The sequence below is a fragment of the Petromyzon marinus genome, chromosome 84 (assembly GCF_048934315.1).
Source record: "Petromyzon marinus isolate PM22_M1 ecotype Great Lakes invasive population chromosome 84, UKy_Petmar_22M1.pri1.0, whole genome shotgun sequence".
Taxonomy (NCBI): domain Eukaryota; kingdom Metazoa; phylum Chordata; class Hyperoartia; order Petromyzontiformes; family Petromyzontidae; genus Petromyzon; species Petromyzon marinus.
This window is the reverse complement of record NC_133749.1, coordinates 4,518,257-4,545,719: the sequence shown is the minus strand read 5'-3', so window position 1 is coordinate 4,545,719 and position 27,463 is coordinate 4,518,257. Positions and strand designations below refer to the sequence as shown.

At 52.9% G+C, this 27,463-nt stretch overlaps 1 protein-coding gene across 2 annotated transcripts in view; it reads left to right on the top strand.

The window, feature by feature from the left end:
* The window catches only part of LOC142907875 (uncharacterized), a 119,806-nt gene that overhangs the window by 44,145 nt on the left and 48,198 nt on the right, over positions 1-27,463 (top strand). For both annotated transcript variants that reach the window (XM_076057778.1, XM_076057779.1), the window contains exons 8-11: positions 1,757-2,042; positions 10,094-10,189; positions 18,641-18,702; positions 23,599-26,098. In XM_076057778.1, the coding sequence (XP_075913893.1) occupies positions 1,757-2,042; positions 10,094-10,189; positions 18,641-18,702; positions 23,599-26,098 (2,944 nt within the window). The remainder of the gene's footprint in view (positions 1-1,756; positions 2,043-10,093; positions 10,190-18,640; positions 18,703-23,598; positions 26,099-27,463) is intronic.

Below are 27,463 nucleotides of genomic sequence, written 5' to 3'. Positions count from 1 at the left end.
ATAGTAATGTATAGTAGTGTATAGTGTAGTGTAGAGTGTAGTGTATAGTAATATATAGTAGTGTATAGTAGTGTAGAGTGTAGTGTATAGTAATGTATAGTAGTGTATAGTAGTGTATAGTGTAGTGTAGTGTATAGTAATGTATAGTAGTGTATAGTGTAGTGTATAGTAGTGTATAGTGTAGTGTAGAGTGTAGTGTATAGTAATGTATAGTAATGTATAGTAGTGTATAGTGTAGTGTAGAGTGTAGTGTATAGTAATGTATAGTAGTGTATAGTGTAGTGGAGAGTGTAGTGTATAGTAGTGTAGAGTGTAGTGTATAGTAATATATAGTAGTGTATAGTGTAGTAGTGTAGAGTGTAGTGTATAGTAGTGTATAGTAATGTATAGTAGTGTATAGTGTAGTGTATAGTAATGTATAGTAGTGTATAGTGTATAGTAGTGTAGAGTGTAGTGTATAGTAATGTATCGTATTGTATAGTGTAGTGTAGAGTGTAGTGTATAGTAATGTATAGTAGTGTATAGTTTAGTAGTGTATAGTATAGTGTATAGTAGTGTATAGTAATGTATAGTAGTGTATAGTGTAGTGTATAGTAATGTATTGTAATGTATAGTAGTGTATAGTGTAGTGTATAGTAATGTATAGTAGTGTATAGTGTAGTGTAGAGTGTAGTGTATAGTAATGTATAGTAGTGTATAGTGTAGTGTATAGTAATGTATAGTAGTGTATTGTAGTGTATAGTAATGTATAGTAGTGTATAGTAATGTATAGTAGTGTATAGTGTAGTGTAGAGTGTAGTGTATAGTAGTGTATAGTGTAGTGTATAGTAATGTATAGTAATGTATAGTAGTGTATAGTGTAGTGTAGAGTGTAGTGTATAGTAATATATAGTAGTGTATAGTAGTGTAGAGTGTAGTGTATAGTAATGTATAGTAGTGTATAGTAGTGTATAGTGTAGTGTATAGTAATGTATAGTAGTGTATAGTGTAGTGTATAGTAGTGTATAGTGTAGTGTAGAGTGTAGTGTATAGTAATGTATAGTAGTGTATAGTGTAGTGTAGAGTGTAGTGTATAGTAATGTATAGTAGTGTATAGTGTAGTGTAGAGTGTAGTGTATAGTAGTGTAGAGTGTAGTGTATAGTAATATATAGTAGTGTATAGTGTAGTAGTGTAGAGTGTAGTGTATAGTAATATATAGTAGTGTATAGTAGTGTAGAGTGTAGTGTATAGTAATGTATAGTAGTGTATAGTAGTGTATAGTGTAGTGTAGTGTATAGTAATGTATAGTAGTGTATAGTGTAGTGTATAGTAGTGTATAGTGTAGTGTAGAGTGTAGTGTATAGTAATGTATAGTAGTGTATAGTGTAGTGTAGAGTGTAGTGTATAGTAATGTATAGTAGTGTATAGTGTAGTGTAGAGTGTAGTGTATAGTAGTGTAGAGTGTAGTGTATAGTAATATATAGTAGTGTATAGTGTAGTAGTGTAGAGTGTAGTGTATAGTAGTGTATAGTAATGTATAGTAGTGTATAGTGTAGTGTATAGTAATGTATAGTAGTGTATAGTGTATAGTAGTGTAGAGTGTAGTGTATAGTAATGTATCGTAGTGTATAGTGTAGTGTAGAGTGTAGTGTATAGTAATGTATAGTAGTGTATAGTTTAGTAGTGTATAGTATAGTGTATAGTGTAGTGTATAGTAATGTATAGTAGTGTATAGTGTAGTGTAGAGTGTGTAACCCAGTGTGCGTCTGTGTGTAGGAGGAGGCGATAGCGGAACGTGTCGCTCGTCTGGCCGAGGGCCCGGGGCCCCAGCCTCCTCTGCCCGGTTACGTAGGAGTGGGCGGTGGTGGCGGTGGTGGTGGTGGTGGCGGTGGTGGTGGTGGTGGCGGTGGTGGCGGTGGTGGTGGTGGTGGTGGCGGTGGTGGTGGTGGTGGTGGCGTTGGAGACCCCTCGCTGCTTTTTGACGTCGACGCTCTGATGTCTGACTTCTCGGACACGCTGTTCTCAAGCCTCGCACAGCATCCTTGGGGACAAGTTGGTGCACGTGAGAGACACACAGAGACACACACAGAGAGACACACACAGACAGAGACACACACAGAGATACACACACACAGAGACACACACAGAGAGACACACAGAGACACACACAGAGACACACACAGAGATACACACAGAGACACACACAGAGACACACAGAGACACACACAGAGACACACACAGAGACACACAGAGACACACACAGAGACACACACACAGAGACACAGAGACACACACAGAGACACACACAGAGACACGGAGACACAGACACACACAGAGACACACACAGAGAGACACACAGAGACACACACAGAGACACACACAGAGATATACACAGAGACACACACAGAGACACACAGAGACACACACAGAGACACACACAGAGACACACACAGAGACACACACAGAGACACACACAGAGACACACACTGAGAGACACACAGAGACACACACACAGAGACACAGAGACACACACAGAGACACACACAGAGAGAGACACAGAGACACACACAGAGAGACACAGACACAGAGACACGGAGACACAGACACACACAGAGACACAGACAGATAGAGACACAGAGACACACACAGACACACACAGACACAGAGACACAGACACAGAGAGAGACACACACAGAGACACACAGACAGAGACACACACAGAGAGAGAGACACACACAGAGACACACACACAGAGACACACACAGAGACACACACAGAGACACACACACAGAGACACACACACAGAGACACAGACAGAGACACAGACAGAGACACACACACAGAGACACACAGACAGAGACACACACACAGAGACACACACAGATACACACACAGAGACACACACACAGAGACACACACAGAGACACACACACAGAGACACACACACAGAGACACACACACAGAGACACACACAGAGACACACACAGAGACACACACACAGAGACACACACAGAGACAACAACAACCGCCATTCGCCACTAAGTGGCGGTGACGTCACCACGACGCTTGTGCCAGGCTATGTGCACCCTGAGGCCACGTGAAGTGTCGAACGCCCGCTGGCAGGAGGTCACGGGGCAGACCCAGGTGCCACGGGTCGACTGACTGAGATGACTGGCTGATGCACCACCTGTGCCCCCTACTGTGCCAACCTGCTGTGCTTTAGCCACCCGGCGCTCCGCTCGCTGTTGTGAGCGTCGCTCCTCCGCCCTCCGTTGTTGTTGGAGGGCGACTGCCTCCAACTGCCCAGTAGCATCCTTCACGAGCCTCCTCCACAGAGGCCGATCTTGACACCGCTGGTACCAGTCATCGGCAAGTCCACTCAGCTCCACGTCCTCCTGTACCACATCACTCCATCTCTTCTCTAGCCCGTGCCGCGCCCGCTTAGCCCCCTCAATCCGGCCAAACAAAAGCTGTTTCGGCATGCGGTGGCTGGGCATGCGGGCTACATGACCCAGCCATCGCAGCCTTGCCTGCCGAAGGAGCTCACCGATGGGACCCTGCCCAGATCTTTCAAGGATTTGTGAGCTCCTCACACAATCCAGTCTGGTTAAACCCAGGATGGATCGTAGGCAGGCCAGCCTAAATGTTTCTAACCGGCGAAGATGTTCCATTAGGGGGGTCCACGTTTCGCAAGCGTAGAGAAGGGAGGGAATGACCGTGGCCGAGAAGACCTGAAGCTTAGTGCGTAGCGACAGACCAGGTAGCTTCCACACAGCGTTACGCAACCGATGAAAAGATATTGCCGCTCGACTGATTCGGAGTGAGACCTCTGCTGTTAAACTGGAGCCAGTCATAAGCACACTGCCCAGGTATGGGAAACTCTCCACTCTCTCCACAACTGCCCCATCACCGATTGGGAGTTGTGGGGGTGGAGTGTCCGATGGTACAAAATACCCAGGCAGGTGCTTAGTTTTGGTGGGGCTGATGGTAAGGCCCCACCTCTTAGTGGCACGCTCCAGTCTCAGCAGCAGCGTCTCCAACTCCTCCTCTGACTGAGCAGCTATTACCAAGTCATCAGCATACATAACGTGGTTGAGCAATAGGGAGCCATCCCTTGACCGCACCCGGGCATCGATTAGCCTCCCATTATATCTGTACCATATGGAGATTCCCCCGGTACAGCTATTGAAGGCTTCACGAACTACGTGGTCAAAATAGATGTTAAATAATGTGGGAGCCAGAGGACATCCCTGTCGCACCCCAAGGTGTACAGGGAATGGCTCTGACTCCCGGCCACGTAGTTTTACCCGGGCACGCTCACCATCATGAAGGTCCTTAATGATCGTGAGCAGAGGGTCAGGTACTCCAAAAGCACGAAGAACGACCCAGAGCCCAGGCCTACTGATGGTATCATAGGCCTTGACCAGGTCAATAAAGCAGAGATGTAGGTCTTGTTGGAATTCCCTACACCTCTGCTGTAGCAGACGGACAGAAAATATGGCATCTGTGCAGGACCGCCCTTTCCTGAAACCACATTGGGGCTCCGCAAGCCTCTCCTCAGCGTGCCTGGCAAGGCGATGCTGAATAATCCTTGCCAGGACCTTTCCCGGCACACTGAGGAGTGAGATGCCCCTGTAGTTGTTACAGTCTGTGCGGTCCCCCTTCTTAAAAAGGGGGACCACCAGGGCATCCTTCCAATCCTGCGGAACCCGTCCAGTGGACACAGAGACACACACAGAGACACACACACAGAGACACACACAGAGACACAGACAGACACAGACAGAGACACACAGACAGAGACACACACACAGAGACACACACAGAGACACACACAGAGACACACACACAAAGACACACACAGAGACACACACAGAGACACACACACAGAGACACACACAGAGGCACACACAGACACACACAGAGAGACACACACAGAGACACACACAGAGACACACACAGAGACACACACAGAGAGACACAGACAGAGACATAGAGACACACACAGAGAGAGACACACACAGAGACACACACAGAGACACACACAGAGAGACACAGACAGAGACACGCTGTTCTCAAGTCTCGCACAGCATCCTTGGGGATAAGTGGGGGGTGCACGTGAGACACACACACAGAGACACAGAGACACAGACACAGAGACACACAGAGAGACACGGAGACACACACAGAGAGACACAGAGAGACACGGAGACACACACACAGAGACACACAGAGAGACACACACAAGAGACACGGAGACACAGACACACACAGAGACACACACAGAGACACGGAGACACACACAGAGAGACACACACAGAGAGACACACACAGAGAGACACACACAGACACACAGACACATAGACACAGAGACACAGACACAGAGAGAGACACACACAGAGACACACAGACAGAGACACACACAGAGAGAGAGACACACACAGAGAGACACACACAGAGAGAGAGACACACAGAGAGACACACACAGAGAGACACACACAGAGACACACAGACACACAGAGAGAGACACACACACAGACACACAGACACAGAGAGACACAGACAGAGACACGCTGTTCTCAAGTCTCGCACAGCATCCTTGGGGACAAGTTGAGGGTGCACGTGAGACACACACAGAGACACGGAGACACAGAGAGACACAGACAGAGACACACACAGAGACACAGACACACACAGAGACACACACAGAGACACACACAGAGAGACACACACAGAGACACACACACAGAGATACACACAGAGACACACACAGAGAGACACACACAGAGACACAGACAGAGACACGGAGACACACACAGAGACACGGAGACACAGAGACACACACACAGAGAGACACTCACAGAGACACACACAGAGACACACACAGAAAGACACACACAGAGACACACACAGCGACACACACACAGAGACACAGACACAGAGACACACACAGAGACACAGAGAGAGACACAGAGAGACACAGACACAGAGAGACACACAGAGACACACAGAGATACACACAGAGACACAGACAGAGACACACACAGAGAGAGAGACACACACAGAGAGACACACACACAGAGAGAGACACACAGAGAGACACACACAGAGACAGACACACAGACACACACACACAGACACACACACAGACACACACACAGACAGACACACACACACAGACACACACACAGACAGACACACACACACAGACACACACTCACAGACACACACTCACAGACACACACACACAGACACACACACAGAGACACAAAGACACACACACACATAGACACAGAGACACACACACACAGAGACACACACACAGAGACACACACACAGAGACACACACAGAGACACACACACAGAGACACACACACAGACAGAGAGACACAGACAGAGACACACAGAGAGACACAGAGAGAGACACAGACAGAGACACGCTGTTCTCAAGTCTCGCACAGCATCCTTGTGGACAAGTTGGGGGTGCACGTGAGACACACACAGAGACACGGAGACACAGAGACACACACAGAGAGACACACAGAGAGACACAGAGAGAGACACAGAGAGACACACACAGAGAGATACACGGAGACACACACAGAGAGACACAGAGAGAGACACACAGAGAGACACACACAGAGAGATACACGGAGACACACACAGAGAGACACAGAGACACGGAGACACACAGAGAGACACGGAGACACACACAGAGAGACACAGAGACACGGAGATACGCACAGAGAGACACAGACAGAGACACACACAGAGAGACACAGAGAGACACACACGGAGACACACACAGAGAGAGACACGGAGACACGCACAGAAAGACACGGAGACACACACAGAGAGACACAGACAGAGACACACAAGGAGACACGGAGACACGCACAGAAAGACACGGAGACACGGAGACACACACAGAGAGACACAGACAGAGACACACAAGGAGACACACAGAGAGACACAGAGACACGGAGAGACACACGGAGAGACACACAGAGAGACACACACGGAGACACGCACAGAGACACGGAGACACGCGCAGAGAGACACAGACAGACACACACACGGACACACACACAGAGAGAGACACGGAGACACACACAGAGAGAGACACGGAGACACGGAGACACAGACAGAGACACACACAGAGAGAGACACGGAGACACACACAGAGAGACACGGAGAGACACACAGACAGACACAGACAGAGACACACACGGAGACACTCACAGAGACACGGAGACATGCGCAGAGAGACATGGGGACGCACACAGAGATGCGGGGACACGGAGGGAGACACAGAGAGAGAGACACGGAGACACACGCAGAGACACACACAGAGACACAGAGAGAGACACACACAGAGACACACAGAGAGAGACATGTGTGTGTACTTTGTGTGTGTGTACTGTGTGTGTGTACTCTGTGTGTGTGTGTGTGTACTGTGTGTGTGTACACTCTGTGTGTGTACTGTGTGTGTGTACTGTGTGCGTGTGTACTGTGTGTGTGTATTGTGTGTGTGTGTGTGTACACTCTGTGTGTGTACTGTGTGTGTACTGTGTGTGTGTGTACTGTGTGTGTGTACTGTGTGTGTGTGTACTGTGTGTACTGTGTGTGTGTAATGTGTGTGTGTACTGTGTGTGTACTGTGTGTGTACTGTGTGTGTGTACTGTGTGTGTGTGTACTGTGTGTGTGTGTACTCTGTGTGTGTGTGTGTGTACTGTGTGTGTACACTCTGTGTGTGTACTGTGTGTGTGTACTGTGTGTGTGTACTGTGTGTGTGTATTGTGTGTGTGTACACTCTGTGTGTGTACTGTGTGTGTACTGTGTGTGTGTGTACTGTGTGTGTGTACTGTGTGTGTGTGTACTGTGTGTACTGTGTGTGTGTAATGTGTGTGTGTACTGTGTGTGTACTGTGTGTGTACTGTGTGTGTGTACTGTGTGTGTGTGTACTGTGTGTGTGTACTGTGTGTGTGTGTACTGTGTGTGTGTACTGTGTGTGTGTACTGTGTGTGTGTACTGTGTGTGTGTGTGTACTGTGTGTGTGTGTACTGTGTGTGTGTGTACTGTGTGTACTGTGTGTGTGTGTGTACTCTGTGTGTGTGTGTACTGTGTGTGTGTACTCTGTGTGTGTGTACTGTGTGTGTGTGTGTACTGTGTGTGTGTACTGTGTGTGTGTACTGTGTGTGTGTACTGTGTGTATGTGTACTGTGTGTGCTGTGTGTACTGTGTGTGTGTGTGTACTCTGTGTTTGTGTACTGTGTGTGTGTACACTGTGTACTGTGTGTGTGTGTATTGTGTGTACTGTGTGTGTGTATTGTGTACTCTGTGTGTATGTGTACTGTGTGTGTGTGTACTGTGTGTGTGTACTGTGCGTGTGTACTGTGTGTGTGTACTGTGTGTGTGTACTGTGTGTACTGTGTGTACACTGTGTACTGTGTGTACTGTGTGTGTGTACTGTGTGTACACTGTGTACTGTGTGTACTGTGTGTGTGTACTGTGTGTGTGTGTACTGTGTGTGTACTGTGTGTGTACTGTGTGTGTGTGTGTGTGTACACTGTGTACTGTGTGTGTGTGTGTACTGTGTGTGTGTGTACACTGTGTGTGTGTACTGTGTGTGTACTGTGTGTGTGTGAGTGTGTACACTGTGTACTGTGTGTGTGTGTACTGTGTGTGTGTGTACACTGTGTGTGTGTGTATACTGTGTACACTGTGTACACTGTGTGTGTGTGTACACTGTGTACTGTGTGTGTACACTGTGTGTGTGTACACTGTGTACACTGTGTGTGTGTGTACACTGTGTACTGTGTGTGTACACTGTGTGTGTGTACTGTGTGTGTGTGTACACTGTGTACTGTGTGTGTGTACACTGTGTGTGTACACTGTGTGTGTGTGTGTACTGTGTGTGTGTGTACACTGTGTACTGTGTGTGTGTACTGTGTGTGTGTGTACACTGTGTGTGTACACTGTGTGTGTGTGTACACTGTGTGTGTGTACACTGTGTACTGTGTGTGTGTACTGTGTGTGTGTGGACACTGTGTGTGTGTGTGTACACTGTGTGTGTACACTGTGTGTGTGTACACTGTGTGTGTGTGTGTACTCTGTGTGTGTGTACACTGTGTGTGTGTGTACACTGTGTACACTGTGTACTGTGTGTGTGTACACTGTGTGTGTGTGTGTACACTGTGTGTGTGTGCACTGTGTGTGTGTACACTGTGTGTGTGTGTACACTGTGTGTGTGTACACTGTGTACTGTGTGTGTGTACACTGTGTGTGTGTACACTGTGTGTGTGTGTACACTGTGTGTGTGTGTGTACACTGTGTGTGTGTACACTGTGTGTGTGTGTGCACTGTGTGTATGTACACTGTGTGTATTGTGTACTCTGTGTGTGTATTGTGTGTGTGTGTACACTGTGTGTGTGTGTGTGTACACTGTGTACTGTGTGTGTGTGTGTACACTGTGTGTGTGTGTATACTGTGTGTGTACACTGTGTACTGTGTGTGTGTTGGGTGTTCTGTGTGTGTGTTTGTCTACTCTGTGTGTGTGTACTGTGTGTGTGTGTACACTGTGTACTGTGTGTGTGTACTGTGTGTGTATGTACACTGTGTGTACTGTGTGTGTACTCTGTGTGTGTGTACACTGTGTGTGTGTACTGTGTACTGTGTGTGTGTACACTGTGTGTGTGTGTACACTGTGTGTGTGTGTACACTGTGTGTGTGTGTACACTGTGTACTGTGTGTGTACACTGTGTACTGTGTGTATGTACACTGTGTGTACTGTGTGTGTGTACACTGTGTGTACTGTGTGTGTGTGTGTACTGTGGGTACTGTGTGTGTGTGTGTGTACTCTGTGTGTGTACACTGTTTACTGTGTGTGTGTACTGTGTGTGTGTGGACACTGTGTACTGTGTGTGTACTGTGTGTGTGTGTACTGTGTGTGTGTGTACACTGTGTGTGTACACTGTGTACTGTGTGTGTGTACTGTGTGTGTACACTGTGTGTGTGTACACTGTGTGTGTGTGTACTCTGTGTGTGTGTACTGTGTGTGTGTAGCGTACTGTATGTGTGTACTGTGTGTGTATGTACACTGTGTGTGTGTAGCGTACGTAGGTAATGCCGATATGATTCAGCCGGGCCTGGATCAACTGCAGCCCAACCTGGAAGACGTCTTCATGGATACACTGGAGCCCCTGCAGGGTGACACACACGGACACACACGGACACACACGGACACACACGGACACACACGGACACACACGGACACACACTCACTGATTCACACACACACTCACACACTCACACACTCACTCACTCATACACTCATTCACACACCCACTCACCCACTCACTCACCTACCCACCCACCCACTCACCCACTCACCCACCCACCCACTCACCCACTCACTCACTCACTCACCCACCCACCCACCCACTCACCCACCCACCCACTCACCCACTCACTCACTCACCCACCCACTCACTCACTCACTCACCCACCCACTCACTCACTCACCCACCCACCCACCCACTCACCCACCCACTCACCCACCCACTCACTCACCCACCCACTCACCCACCCACTCACCCACCCACTCACACAAGGACACACTCACTCACACAAGGACACACTCACTCACCCACCCACCCACTCACTCATTCACACAAGGACACACACACTCACCCACCCACTCACCCACTCACTCACCTACCCACTCACACACCCACTCACTCATTCACCCACCCACCCACCCACTCACACACCCACTCACTTACCCACTCACTTACCCACTCACTCACCCACTCACCCACTCACTCACCCACTCACCCACTCACTCACCCACTCACCCACCCACCCACTCACCCACTCACTCACCCACCCACCCACTCACCCACCCACTCACCCACCCACCCACCCACACACTCACACACCTACTCACTCACACACCCACTCACTCACTCACCCACTCACTCACCCACTCACCCACTCACTCACCCACTCACTCACTCACACACTCACCCACTCACTCACCCACTCACTCACTCACACACTCACCCACTCACTCACTCACTCACTGATTCACACACACACTCACACACACACTCACTGATTCACACACACACACTCACACACTCACACACTCGCTGATTCACACACACACTCACACACTCACTCGCTGATTCACACACACACTCACACACACACTCACTGATTCACACACACACTCACACACACACTCACTGATTCACACACACACTCACACACTCACACACTCGCTGATTCACACACACACTCACACACTCACTCGCTGATTCACACACACACTCACACACACACTCACTGATTCACACACACACTCACACACACACTCACTGATTCACACACACACTCACACACTCACTCACACACTCACTCACTCACTCACACACTCATTCACTCACACACTCACTCACACACTCACTCACTCACTGACACACTCATTCACACACTCACTCACACACCCACTCACCCACTCACTCACACACCCACTCACCCACTCACTCACCTACCCACCCACCCACCCACTCACACACCCACTCACTTACCCACTCACTTACCCACTCACTCACCCACTCACCCACTCACTCACCCACTCACTCACCCACCCACCCACTCACCCCCTCACCCCCTCACCCACCCACCCACTCACCCACTCACTCACCCACCCACCCACTCACCCACCCACCCACCCACACACTCACACACCCACTCACTCACACACCCACTCACTCACACACCCACTCACCCACTCACCCACTCACTCACTCACCCACCCACTCACACAAGGACACACCCACCCACTCACACACCCACTCACCCACTCAAGGACCCACCCACTCACTCACCTACCCACTCACTCATTCACCCACCCACTCACCCACTCACTCACCCACCCACTCACCCACCCACCAACCCACTCACTCACTCACACCCACCCACACACCCACCCACTCACCCACCCACCCACACACAATCACAGCCACAGACGTCACAACGTGAACCCAGGGGGCTTTACCAACTACACACTTTACACACTCATTCATACACTCACTCACACACTCACTCACTGATTCACTCATATACTCACTCACTCACACACTCACTCATACACTCACTCACACATACACTCACTCACACACTCACTCACTGATTCACTCATATACTCACTCACACACTCACTCATTCACTCACTCACACACTCACTCATTCACTCACTCACACACTCACTCACTCACCTACTCACACACAAGGACACACCCACCCACACACCCACACACCCACCCACTCACTCACTCACCCACTCACTCACTCACCCACTCACACACCCACTCACACACCCACCCACCCACCCACTCACCCACCCACCCACCCACTCACCCACCCACCCACCCACTCACCCACCCACCCACACACCCACCCACTCACCCACCCACCCACCCACACACCCACCCACACACAATCACAGCCACAGACGTCACAACGTGAACCCAGGGTGCTTTAACAACTACACACTTTACACACTCATTCATACACTCACTCACATACTCACTCACTGATTCACTCATATACTCACTCGCTCACACACTCACTCATACACTCACTCACCCACCCACCCACCCACTCACTCACCCACCCACTTACCCACCCACTCACTCACTCACCCACTCACCCACTCACCCACCCACCCACCCACTCACCCACCCACCCACCCACTCACTCACTCACCCACCCACCCACCCACTCACTCACCCACCCACCCACCCACTCACCCACCCACCCACTCACCCACCCACCCACCCACTCACCCACCCACCCACCCACACACAATCACAGCCACAGACGTCACAACGTGAACCCAGGGTGCTTTAACAACTACACACTTTACACACTCATTCATACACTCACTCACATACTCACTCACTGATTCACTCATATACTCACTCACTCACACACTCACTCATACACTCACTCACCCACCCACCCACCCACTCACTCACCCACCCACTTACCCACCCACTCACTCACTCACCCACTCACCCACTCACCCACCCACCCACCCACTCACCCACCCACCCACCCACTCACTCACTCACCCACCCACCCACCCACTCACTCACCCACCCACCCACCCACCCACCCACTCACCCACCCACCCACCCACTCACCCACCCACCCACACACAATCACAGCCACAGACGTCACAACGTGAACCCAGGGTGCTTTAACAACTACACACTTTACACACTCATTCATACACTCACTCACATACTCACTCACTGATTCACTCATATACTCACTCACTCACACACTCACTCATACACCCACTCACCCACCCACCCACCCACTCACTCACCCACCCACTTACCCACCCACTCACTCACTCACCCACTCACCCACTCACCCACCCACCCACCCACTCACCCACCCACCCACCCACTCACTCACTCACCCACCCACCCACCCACTCACTCACCCACCCACCCACCCACCCACTCACCCACCCACCCACTCACCCACCCACCCACCCACTCACCCACCCACCCACACACAATCACAGCCACAGACGTCACAACGTGAACCCAGGGTGCTTTAACAACTACACACTTTACACACTCATTCATACACTCACTCACATACTCACTCACTGATTCACTCATATACTCACTCACTCACACACTCACTCATACACTCACTCACCCACCCACCCACTCACTCACCCACCCACTTACCCACCCACTCACTCACTCACCCACCCACCCACTCACTCACCCACCCACTTACCCACCCACTCACTCACTCACCCACTCACCCACTCACCCACCCACCCACCCACTCACCCACCCACCCACCCACTTACTCACTCACCCACCCACCCACCCACTCACTCACCCACCCACCCACCCACTCATTCACTCACTCACTCACTCATACACTCACTCACTGATTCACTCATATACTCACTCACTCACTCATACACTCATTCACTCACTCACACACTCACTCATTCACTCACTCACACACACACTCACACAACCACCCACTCACACACTCACTCACTCACACAAGGACTCACCCACTCACTCACACACCCACCCACACACCCACCCACCCACCCACACACCCACACACCCACTCACCCACACACCCACTCACCCACCCACTCACTCACCCACCCACCCACCCACTCACCCACCCACTCACCCACACACCCACCCACTCACCCACCCACCCACTCACCCACCCACCCACTCACCCACCCACACACCCACCCACACACAATCACAGCCACAGACGTCACAACGTGAACCCAGGGGGCTTTAACAACTACACACTTTGGGTTCCTCAGGCAAAGCCATCGCGTCGCTACAACATTCATTTACATCGATGAAGACGCTTCCATCGCGACGCAGGCTGCTGTCGTCATCGTCATCGTCATCATCGTCATTGTCATCATCGTCATTGTCATCATTGTCATCATCGTCATCGTCGTCGTCATCATCGTCATCATCGTCATCATCGTCGTCATCGTCGTCATTGTCGTCATCATCGTCGTCATCGTCGTCGTCGTCATCGTCATCGTCATCATCGTCATTGTCATCATCGTCATCGTCGTCATCGTCGTCGTCGTCGTCGTCATCATCGTTGTCATCGTCGTCATCGTCGTCATCATCGTCGTCATTGTCGTCATCGTCGTCATCATCGTCGTCATCGTCGTCATCGTCGTCATCATCGTCGTCATCGTCGTCGTCGTCATCGTCATCGTCATCATCGTCATTGTCATCATCGTCATCGTCATCATCGTCATCGTCGTCATCGTCGTCGTCGTCGTCGTCATCATCGTTGTCATCGTCGTCATCGTCGTCATCATCGTCGTCATCGTCGTCATTGTCGTCATCATCGTCGTCATCGTCGTCGTCGTCATCGTCATCGTCATCATCGTCATCGTCATCATCGTCATCGTCGTCATCGTCGTCGTCGTCGTCGTCATCATCGTTGTCATCGTCGTCATCGTCGTCATCATCGTCGTCATCGTCGTCATCGTCGTCATCGTCATCATCGTCGTCATCGTCATCGTCGTCATCATCGTCATCGTCATCATCGTCATCATCATCGTCATCATCGTCATCATCGTCATCATCATCGTCATCATCGTCATCGTCGTCGTCATCATCAACATCGTCGTCATCATCATCGTCATCATCGTCATCATCATCATCATCGTCATCGTCGTCGTCATCATCAACATCGTCGTCATCATCATCGTCATCATCGTCATCATCATCATCATCGTCATCATCGTCGTCATCATCGTCATCGTCGTCGTCATCATCATCGTCGTCATCAGCGTCAATTGTCATCATCAGCGTGTGCACCCTGAGGCTACCACGTGGAGTGTCGAATGCCCGCTGGCAGGAGGTCACGGGGCAGACCCAGCAGGTGCCACGGGTCGACTGACGTTTGTGTGTGTGTACGTGTGTGTGTGTGTACGTGTGTGTACGTGTGTGTGTGTGTACGTGTGTGTGTGTACGTGTGTGTGTGTACGTGTGTGTGTGTACGTGTGTGTGTACGTGTGTGTGTGTACGTGTGTGTGGTGTGTGTCCGTGTGTGTGTACGTGTGTGTGTACGTGTGTGTGTGTACGTGTGTGTGTGTGTCACTGTGTGTGTGTACGTGTGTGTGTACGTGTGTGTGTACGTGTGTGTGTGTACGTGTGTGTGTGTACGTGTGTGTACGTGTGTGTGTGTGTACGTGTGTGTGTACGTGTGTGTGTACGTGTGTGTGTGTACGTGTGTGTGTGTACGTGTGTGTGTGTGTACGTGTGTGTGTGTACGTGTGTATGTACGTGTGTGTGTGTGTGTTCGTGTGTGTGTACGTGTGTGTGTACGTGTGTGTGTGTACGTGTGTGTGTACGTGTGTGTGTACGTGTGTGTGTGTACGTGTGTGTGTGTGTCACTGTGTGTGTGTACGTGTGTGTGTACGTGTGTGTGTGTGTACGTGTGTGTGTGTACGTGTGTGTGTGTACGTGTGTGTGTGTACGTGTGTGTGTGTACGTGTGTGTGTACGTGTGTGTGCGCGTGTGTGTTCGTGTGTGTTCGTGTACGTGTGTGTGTGTGTACGTGTGTGTGTGTACGTGTGTGTGTACGTGTGTGTGTGTTCGTGTACGTGTGTGTGTACGTGTGTGTGTGTACGTGTGTGTGTACGTGTGTGTGTGTGTGTACGTGTGTGTGTGTGTACGTGTGTGTGTACGTGTGTGTGTGTTCGTGTGTGTGTCTGTACGTGTGTGTGTGTACGTGTGTGTGTGTTCGTGTGTGTGTGTTCGTGTGTGTGTGTTCGTGTGTGTGTCTGTACGTGTGTGTGTGTACGTGTGTGTGTGTTCGTGTGTGTGTGTTCGTGTGTGTGTGTGTACGTGTGTGTGTGTACGTGTGTGTGTACGTGTGTGTGCGCGTGTGTGTGTGTGTTCGTGTGTGTGTGTACGTGTGTGTGTGTACGTGTGTGTGTGTTCGTGTGTGTGTGTGTACGTGTGTGTGTACGTGTGTGTGTGTTCGTGTGTGTGTCTGTGTGTGTGTACGTGTGTGTGTACGTGTGTATGTACGTGTGTGTGTGTACGTGTGTGTGTGTACGTGTGTGTGCACGTGTGTGTGTGTACGTGTGTGTGTGTACGTGTGTGTGTGTACGTGTGTGTGTACGTGTGTGTGTGTGTACGTGTGTGTGTGTGTCACTGTGTGTGTGTACGTGTGTGTGTACGTGTGTGTGCGCGTGTGTGTTCGTGTGTGTTCGTGTACGTGTGTGTGTGTGTGTACGTGTGTGTGTGTACGTGTGTGTGTACGTGTGTGTGTGTACGTATGTGTGTGTACGTGTGTGTGTACGTGTGTGTGTGTACGTGTGTGTGTACGTGTGTGTGTGTGTGTACGTGTGTGTGTGTGTGTGTACGTGTGTGTGTACGTGTGTGTGTGTTCGTGTGTGTGTCTGTACGTGTGTGTGTGTACGTGTGTGTGTGTTCGTGTGTGTGTGTTCGTGTGTGTGTGTGTGTACGTGTGTGTGTGTACGTGTGTGTGTACGTGTGTGTGCGCGTGTGTGTGTGTGTTCGTGTGTGTGTGTACGTGTGTGTGTGTACGTGTGTGTGTGTTCGTGTGTGTGTGTGTACGTGTGTGTGTACGTGTGTGTGTTCGTGTGTGTGTCTGTGTGTGTGTACGTGTGTGTGTACGTGTGTATGTACGTGTGTGTGTGTACGTGTGTGTGCACGTGTGTGTGTGTACGTGTGTGTGTGTACGTGTGTGTGTGTACGTGTGTGTGTACGTGTGTGTGTGTACGTGTGTGTGTGTGTCACTGTGTGTGTGTACGTGTGTGTGTACGTGTGTGTTCGTGTGTGTGTACGTGTGTGTGTACGTGTGTGTGTGTACGTGTGTACGTGTGTGTGTACGTGTGTGTGTGTACGTGTGTGTGTACGTGTGTGTGTGTGTCACTGTGTGTGTGTACGTGTGTGTGTACGTGTGTGTGTGTACGTGTGTGTGTGTACGTGTGTGTGTGTTCGTGTGTGTGTGTACGTGTGTGTGTGTACGTGTGTGTGTGTACGTGTGTGTGTACGTGTGTGTGCGCGTGTGTGTTCGTGTGTGTTCGTGTACGTGTGTGTGTGTGTACGTGTGTGTGTGTACGTGTGTGTGTACGTGTGTGTGTGTACGTGTGTGTGTGTACGTGTGTGTGTACGTGTGTGTGTGTACGTGTGTGTGTACGTGTGTGTGTGTGTGTACGTGTGTGTGTGTACGTGTGTGTGTACGTGTGTGTGTGTTCGTGTGTGTGTCTGTACGTGTGTGTGTGTACGTGTGTGTGTGTTCGTGTGTGTGTGTTCGTGTGTGTGTGTGTGTACGTGTGTGTGTACGTGTGTGTGTACGTGTGTGTGCGCGTGTGTGTGTGTGTTCGTGTGTGTGTGTGTACGTGTGTGTGTGTACGTGTGTGTGTGTTCGTGTGTGTGTGTGTACGTGTGTGTGTACGTGTGTGTGTGTTCGTGTGTGTGTCTGTGTGTGTGTACGTGTGTGTGTACGTGTGTATGTACGTGTGTGTGTGTACGTGTGTGTGTGTACGTGTGTGTGCACGTGTGTGTGTGTACGTGTGTGTGTGTACGTGTGTGTGTGTACGTGTGTGTGTACGTGTGTGTGTACGTGTGTGTGTGTACGTGTGTGTGTGTACGTGTGTGTGTGTGCGTGTGTGTGTGTGTGTACGTGTGTGTGTGTACGTGTCTGTACGTGTGTGTGTACGTGTCTGTGTGTGTGTGTACGTGTCTGTGTGTGTGTGCGTGTCTGTGTGTCTGTGTGTGTGTGTACGTGTCTGTACGTGTGTGTGTGTGTGTACGTGTGTGTGTGTGTGTGTGTGTGCGTGTCTGTGTGTACGTGCGTGTCTGTGTGTACGTGTGTGTACGTGTCTGTGTGTGTGTGCGTGTCTGTGTGTGTGTGTGTACGTGTGTGTGTGTGTGCGCGTGTCTGTGTGTGTGTGTGCCTCAAGGTGCACATGGCCTGGCACAAGCGTCGTGGTGACGTCACCGCCACTTAGTGGCGAATGGCGGTTGTTGTTGATGTTGTTGTGTGTGTGTGTGTCTGCCTATGTGTGTCTGTGTGCAGATTTCTTCGGCAGATTCCTACACACATCTACAGCCGGTTTTTACGGACAGTCCTGTCTGCCGGTGAGACACAGACACACACACACAGACGCACACAAAGACAAAGATCCCCCGTGTAGCCTGTAACAGACTGTAGGGGCAAGTGCTGTTAGCGGGCACCTATGAAGGCCGGAACGGTACACGAGGGGGTGGGTGGCCAGCACCACGCCCGACCGCCTTTGTCTCCCCAGTGGCGATGTTTACACACTGCACCAGGTACTCATTTGAGGCTGAGTCGACCTAGGGGAGGCCCGGGACCGGTTCAGATAATCGTCACTGGTGTTGGCTGTGAGCGGGAATCGAACCCAGGTCGCCAGGTTCATAGCGCAGCGTAGCGCTAACCGCTACACTATCGCTCCACACGCATACACTGACACACACACAGTGACACACACACAGACACACACACAGACACACACAGAGACACACACACACACAGACTCACACACACACACAGACACACACAGAGACACACACACACTCACACAGACGCACACACACACAGACTCACACACACACACAGAGACACACACAGAGACACACAGAGACACACACAGACGCATACACACACACAGACAAGTGCAGAAGGAGGTCACGGGACAGACCTAGCAGGTGCCATGGGTTGACTGCTGTGCCAGGCTAGGTGCTGATGCACCACCTGTGCCCCCTACTGTGCCAACACGCTGCGTTTTATCCGCCCGGCGCTCCGCTCGTTGTTGTGAGCGTCGCTCCTCCGCCCTCCGTTTGTTGCTGGAGGGCGACTGCCTCCAACTGCCCAGTAGCCTCACGGTGCACCTAGCCTGGCACTGCCCAGTAGCAGCGTCCTCCACGAGCCTCCTCCTCCTCCACAGAGGCCGATTTTGACTCCGCTGGTACCGGTCATCGGCAAGTCCACTCAGCTCCACGTCCTCCTGTACCACGTCACTCCATCTCTTCTCTAGCCCGTGTCACTCACTCACCCACTCACTCACCCACTCACTCACCCACTCACCCATCACTCCATCTCTTCTCTAGCCCGTGTCACCAACTCACCCACTCACCCACCCACTCACCCATCACTCCATCTCTTCTCTAGCCCGTGCCACTCACTCACCCACTCACTCACCCACTCACCCACCCACTCACCCATCACTCCATCTCTTCTCTAGCCCGTGTCACTCACTCACCCACTCACTCACCCACTCACCCACCCACTCACCCATCACTCCATCTCTTCTCTAGCCCGTGCCACTCACTCACTCACCCACCCACTCACCCATCACTCCATCTCGTCTCTAGCCCGTGTCACCAACTCACTCACTCACCCACTCACCCATCACTCCATCTCTTCTCTAGCCCGTGTCACCAACTCACTCACTCACCCACTCACCCATCACTCCATCTCGTCTCTAGCCCGTGTCACCAACTCACTCACTCACCCACCCACTCACCCATCACTCCATCTGTTCTCTAGCCCGTGTCACCCACTCACCCACTCACCCACCCACTCACCCATCACCCCATCTCTTCTCTAGCCCGTGCCGCGCCCGCTTAGCCCCCCCGATCCGGCCGAACAAAAGCTGTTTCGGCATGCGGTGGCTGGGCATGCGGGCGCTACATGACCCAGCCAACGCAGCCTTGCCCGCCGGAGGAGCTCACCGATGGGACCCTGCCCAGATCTTTCGAGGGCTTGTGACCTTTTTCGGTTCTCTCGGTAAAGTCACCACCACCACCGCCCCGTAGAAATTGAGAATAAAATAAAAAAAATTGATCAAATAAAACAACGCAATTAAAAACTCTCGCGACGTTTCGGCCACAAACACCAGCGGCCTTCACCAGAAGGCCTTCACCAGAAGGCCTTCATCAGAAGGCCTTCATCAGAAGGCCTTCATCAGAAGGCCGCGTGCGTGTGTGTGTCGTGGCCGAAACGTCGCGATAAATTTTTTTAAACTTCGTTATTTTATTCTATCAATTCATTACCTTATTCTCGCTCTACGTGGTAGTGGTGGTGGTGGTGAATCCTCACGGTCGCGAAAGCTTTGAATGGAGAACTTGTGAGCTCCTCGCACAGATCCGTTGGGGATGTCTGCGGCCGAGAAGACCTGAGGCGACGTTTAGCGAAAGGGCCGGGACTTCAGCAGACGGCGCCTTTAGCCCTCCAACTCACAGGCCGGTGTGGTGGGGGGGGTGGTGGTGGTGGGAGGGTGTGGTGGGGGGGGGGGGGGGGGGTGGTGGTGGGGTAGTGGTGGGGGGTGACTTCTTGCGAGATTTTTGGAGGCACGGCAGAGGACATCGCGACGTTGTCTAGGGCCGAGGGAATTCTCCTCCCTCCTCCTCCTCCTCCTCGTCCTCGTCCTCCTCCCCCTCCTCCTCCCCCTCCTCCTCCTCCTCCTCCCTCCCTCCCTCCCTCCCTCCCTCCTCCTCCTCGTCCTCCTCCTCCCTCCTCCTTCTTCCTCCCTCCTCCTCCTCCTCCTCCCTCCTCCTCCTCCTCCTCCTCCCTCCTCCTCGTCCTCGTCCTCGTCCTCCTCCTCCCTCCTCCTCCTCCTCCTCCCTCCTCCTCCTCCTCCTCCTCCTCCTCGTCCTCGTCCTCGTCCTCCTCCTCCCTCCTCCTCCTCCTCCTCCTCCTCGTCCTCCTCCTCCTCCCCCCCCCTCCTCCTCCTCCTCCCCCCCCCTCCTCCTCCTCCTCCTCCTCCTCGTCCTCCTCCTCCTCACTCCCCCCACCAAAGACCTCGCAGAAATGCTCTGCCGAAAACCTGCAGGCGTCTTCCTTGGCTGGGGAGGGGGGGGGTGTAGATCGGAGATCGGAGATCTGAGATCGGAGATCGGAGATCGCCGTTCTTACCCTTGAGGACAGCGATGGGTGCGGCGCGGCGGGTACATTTATCGATGGAATTTGAGAGAGAGAGAGAGATGAGGAGAGAGAGATGGAGAGAGAGATGGAGAGAGAGATGGAGAGAGAGATGGAGAGAGATGGAGAGAGAGATGGAGAGAGAGATGGAGAGAAAGATGGAGAGAGATGGAGAGAGATATGGAGATGGAGAGAGAGAGATGGAGAGAGATAGAGAGAGATGGAGAGAGATGGAGATAGATGGAGAGATGGAGAGAGATATGGAGATGGAGAGAGATGGAGAGAGATGGAGAGAGAGATGGAGAGAGAGAGAGATGGAGAGAGATGGAGATAGAGAGATGGAGAGAGAGAGATGGAGATAGAGAGAGAGATGGAGAGAGATGGAGAGAGATGGAGAGAGATGGAGATAGAGAGAGATGGAGAGAGACAGATGGAGAGAGAGAGAGATGGAGAGAGATGGAGAGAGAGATGGAGATAGATGGAGATAGATGGAGATAGAGAGAGATGGAGAGAGAGATGGAGAGAGATGGAGATAGAGAGAGATGGAGAGAGATGGAGATGGAGAGAGATGGAGAGAGAGATGGAGAGAGATGGAGATGGAGAGAGATGGAGAGAGATGGAGAGAGATGGAGAGAGAGAGAGATGGAGAGAGAGAGAGATGGAGAGAGAGAGAGATGGAGAGAGATGGAGATAGATGGAGATAGAGAGATGGAGAGAGAGAGATGGAGATAGAGAGAGAGATGGAGAGAGATGGAGAGAGAGATGGGGAGAGATGGAGAGAGATGGAGATGGAGAGAGAGATGGAGAGATAGAGAGATGGAGAGAGATGGAGAGAGATTGAGAGAGAGATGGAGATAGAGAGAGATGGAGAGAGAGAGAGAGATGGAGATAGAGAGAGATGGAGAGAGAGAGAGATGGAGAGAGATGGAGAGAGAGATGGAGAGAGAGATGGAGATAGCGATGGAGAGAGATGGAGATAGAGATGGAGAGATGGAGAGAGATGGAGAGATAGAGAGAGATAGAGAGAGATGGAGAGATAGAGAGAGATAGAGAGAGAGAGATGGAGAGAGATAGAGAGATAGAGAGAGATTGAGAGATAGAGAGAGATGGAGGGAGAGATAGAGAGAGATGGAGAGAGAGATGGAGAGAGATGGAGAGAGAGAGAGATAGAGATAGATGGAGATAGAGAGAGATGGAGAGAGAGATGGAGAGAGATGGAGATAGAGAGAGATGGAGAGAGATGGAGATGGAGAGAGATGGAGATAGAGAGAGATGGAGAGAGAGAGAGATGGAGAGAGATGGAGATAGAGAGATGGAGAGAGATGGAGAGAGATGGAGAGAGAGAGAGATGGAGAGAGAGAGAGATGGAGAGAGATGGAGAGAGAGATAGAGAGAGATTGAGAGATAGAGAGAGATAGAGAGATGGAGGAGATGGAGGAGAGGGATTTGCGATCGCGGGCTGCCCAGGCAGGCTCCATCTCCCCAGCAACCCGCGACCAGCGCCGCCAGGATGGCGCCAGCCATCCTGGCGGCGCCGCACGGCCGCCGGAACCTCCGGGCGGAGGCGCTGCGGTGGTGGGCCTCCCCCGTCCCCTTGACGTGCCACGCTGTGGACGCGGAGGGGGTGGGCCCGTCGGGTTTTCCTCGGCCAGCCGGAACACCTCCGACACCCGCCCGCTCGCCCACCCGCTCACCCGCTCGCTCACTCACTCGCCCGCTCGCTCGCTCGCTCACTCGCCCGCTCGCCCACCCGCTCACCTGCCCACCCGCCCGCTCACCCGCTCACTCACTCACTCGCCCGCCCGCTCGCTCACCTGCCGACCCGCTCACCCGCCCACCCGCTCACTCACCCACCCACCCGCTCATCGACCCATCCGCTCACCCACCCGCTCACCCACCCACCCGCTCAACCACCCACCCGCTCACTCACCCGCTCACCCACCCACCCGCCCACCCGCCCACCCGCTCACCCACTCATCCACCCGCCCATTAGCTCACTCACCCGCTCACCAGCCCTGCGTGCTTACCCCCCCCACACACCCCCCCCACCCCCACCCCCACCCTCCTCCCCCCCCCCCCCCAACACCCCTCAGCCGGAGTTGCTCGCAGACTCAACTCCCATGAGCGTCGACTCCTCCACGCAGCAGACGCCGGCGCTGCCCGCTCTGTGCGAGCCGTTACCCCGAGGGCACCACGACCACGACCGGCTAGAGCACCAGCAGCAGCTACAGCTGCAGCTTCACCAACAGCAGCTCGATCAGCAGCTCGATCAGCAGCTCGATCAGCAGCTCGATCAGCAGCAGCAGCAGCAGCTCGATCAGCAGCTCGATCAGCAGCTCGATCAGCAGCAGCAGCTCGATCAGCAGCTTCACCAACAGCAGCTCGATCAGCAGCAGCAGCAGCAGCAGCTGCAGCTGCAGCTTCACCAACAGCAGCTCGATCAGCAGCTCGATCAGCAGCAGCAGCAGCTCGATCAGCAGCTCGATCAGCAGCAGCAGCAGCTCGATCAGCAGCTCGATCAGCAGCAGCACCAGCAGCTCGATCAGCAGCTCGATCAGCAGCAGCAGCAGCACCAGCAGCTCGATCAGCAGCACCAGCAGCTCGATCAGCAGCAGCTCGATCAGCAGCAGCAGCAGCAGCAGCTGTCCACGTCGCTCTGCGCCATCCGGAGCGAGGCGACTGGCGCCCAGGGCGGGTCGACGCTGCTTCCGCGAGTCCGCACGGCGCCAGGGGCCCTCGCCGCTCACGAGCCGCCGGGCAGCCGCCTCCAGCTGCAGGAGCAGCAGCAGCAGCAGCAGCTGCAGCTGCAGCAGCTGCTACAGCAGCAGCAGCTGCTACAGCAGCAGCAGCAGCAGCTGGTGCCGACGGCTACGTTAGAATCCGGGCAGCAGCAGCAGCAGCAGTTTCAGCAACAGCAGCAGCAGCAGCTACAGCTACAGCCGCAGCAGCTACAGCCGCAGCAGCTACAGCCGCAGCAGCTGGTGTTGGCTGGCCACTTGGCCAGCGGGCACGTGAATCAGATGGCTAGCGGGCACATGAATCAGATGGCTAGCGAGCACGTGAGTCAGATGGCTAGCGGACACGTGAGTCAGATGGCTAGTGGACACGTGAGTCAGATGCCTAGTGGACACGTGAGTCAGATGGCTAGTGGGCACGTGAATCAGATGCCTAGTGGACACGTGAGTCAGATGCCCAGCGGGCACGTGAGTCAGATGCCTACTGGACACGTGAGTCAGATGGCTAGTGGACACGTGAGTCAGATGCCTAGTGGACACGTGATTCAGATGGCTAGTGGACACGTGAGTCAGATGCCTAGCGGGCACGTGAGTCAGATGGCTAGCGGACACGTTGATCAGATGCCTAGTGGACACGTGATTCAGATGGCTAGCGAGCACGTGAGTCAGATGCCTAGTGGACACGTGAGTCAGATGCCTAGTGGACACGTGAGTCAGATGCCTAGTGGACACGTGAGTCAGATGCCTAGTGGGCACGTGAGTCAGATGCCTAGTGGCCACGTGAGTCAGATCCCTAGTGGGCACGTGAGTCAGATCCCTAGTGGACACGTGAATCAGATGGCTAGCGGGCACGTGAGTCAGATGCCTAGCGGGCACGTGAGTCAGATGCCTAGTGGACACGTGATTCAGATGGCTAGCGAGCACGTGAGTCAGATGCCTAGTGGACACGTGAGTCAGATGCCCAGCGGGCACGTGAGTCAGATGCCTAGTGGACACGTGATTCAGATGGCTAGCGAGCACGTGAGTCAGATGCCTAGTGGACACGTGAGTCAGATGCCCAGCGGGCACGTGAGTCAGATGCCTAGTAGACACGTGAGTCAGATGGCTAGCGAGCACGTGAGTCAGATGGCTAGTGGACACGTGAGTCAGATGCCTAGTGGACACGTGAGTCAGATGCCTACTGGACACGTGATTCAGATGGCTAGTGGACACGTGAGTCAGATGCCTAGTGGACACGTGAGTCAGATGCCTAGTGGGCACGTGAATCAGATTGCTAGCGAGCACGTGAGTCAGATGCCCAGTGGACACGTGAGTCAGATGGCTAGCGAGCACGTGAGTCAGATGCCCAGCGGGCACGTGAATCAGATGGCTAGTGGACACGTGAATCAGATGGCTACTGGACACGTGAGTCAGATGGCTAGTGGACACGTGAGTCAGATGCCTACTGGACACGTGAATCAGATGCCCAGCGGACACGTGAGTCAGATCCCTAGTGGACACGTGAGTCAGATGGCTAGTGGCCACGTGAGTCAGATGCCCAGTGGCCACGTGAGTCAGATCCCTAGTGGCCACGTGAGTCAGATGCCCAGCGGACACGTGAGTCAGATGCCCAGCGGGCACGTGGCTCGGACGACCGGCGGTGCCGCGGGCCTGACGGTGACGTCGCCACCTCCGCTCGCTCCCGTCACAGTGCAGCCAACCAAGGTGCTGGTGACCTTGGCGAGCGCTGGCAGCGTGCGGGGCTGCCGCGGCGGCGGCGGCGGCAGCGGCGGCGTCTCCACGACCACGCCCGTGCCCATAGCGCCGGCGTCGGCCCTGCCTGGACGCACGACCTTCTACGCGCAGTTCATAACACCAGGTGTAAGACACGTGTGTGTGTGTGTGTGTACACGTGTGTGTGTGTGTGTACACGTGTGTGTGTGTGTACACGTGTGTGTGTGTGTGTACACGTGTGTGTGTGTGTACACGTGCGTGTGTGTGTGTACACGTGTGTGTGTGTGTGTGTGTACACGTGTGTGTGTGTGTGTGTACACGTGTGTGTGTGTACACGTGTGTGTGTGTGTGTACACGTGCGTGTGTGTGTGTGTACACGCGCGTGTGTGTGTACACGTGTGTGTGTGTGTGTGTGTACACGTGTGTGTGTGTGTACACGTGTGTGTGTGTGTACACGTGTGTGTGTGTGTGTACACGTGTGTGTGTGTGTACACGTGTGTGTGTGTGTGTACACGCGTGTGTTCGCGTGTGTGTGTGTGTGTACACGTGTGTGTGTGTGTACACGTGTGTGTGTGTGTGTGTACACGTGTGTGTGTGTGTGTGTGTACACGTGTGTGTGTGTACACGTGTGTGTGTGTGTGTGTACACGTGTGTGTGTGTGTGTACACGTGTGTGTGTGTGTGTACACGTGCGTGTGTGTACACGTGTGTGTGTGTGTACACGCGTGTGTGTGTGTGTGTACACGTGTGTGTGTGTGTACACGTGTGTGTGTGTACACTGTGTGTGTGTGTGTGTGGCAAAACAACCCCCTAACCTCCTCGCGGTGCCGGACGGGCAACGCTGTCGTGGACAGTGCCGTGGGGGGAGGGGCCAATTCCGATTGGCTCCTCTCCCCTCAGGGCGTTTGTGGCCACCACAGAGGCTGATTGGTGGCTCTGGACGGGTGCGAGGGTCTGGTAACCCCTTCACCTTCAATTAATTACCACGAAACCACGACTGAAAAATATCTAACCAATAAGCTTGTGCCGGAGGCCCCGGGGGGACAGGCGTCTATGACGTCTCCTGGCCAAACCCCAATTGGCGGAGGCGGGAGATTGAATCTCTACCCTCGGGGCTCCTCCAGAAACAACGAAAAGCCACTTCGTGTGGCCACGTGGAATGTTCGAACGCTCACTGCGGAGGAGAGGCTGCCGCTCCTCTGTCGGGAGCTGGACCGGTACCGCCTGGATCTCTGCGGCATTCAGGAGGTCCGGTGGACCGGCTCTGGCTCCTACCACCGTGAGGGGTGGACAGTCCTCTACTCGGGGCAGTAGACTACCAAACAACAGGGAGTGGCTCTTCTTATGGACAAAAGGATGAAGGGGACGTGGGAGCGTGGTGGTGAGGTGTGGGAAGCTGTAAGCCCCAGGCTACTTTGGGCTCGCCTTCCCATCAACCGGAGGCGAGGAGTGGTGGTCGTGATTACTTATGCCCCCACTAAAGACGAAATTCTGTAGAGGGATGCAGGCAA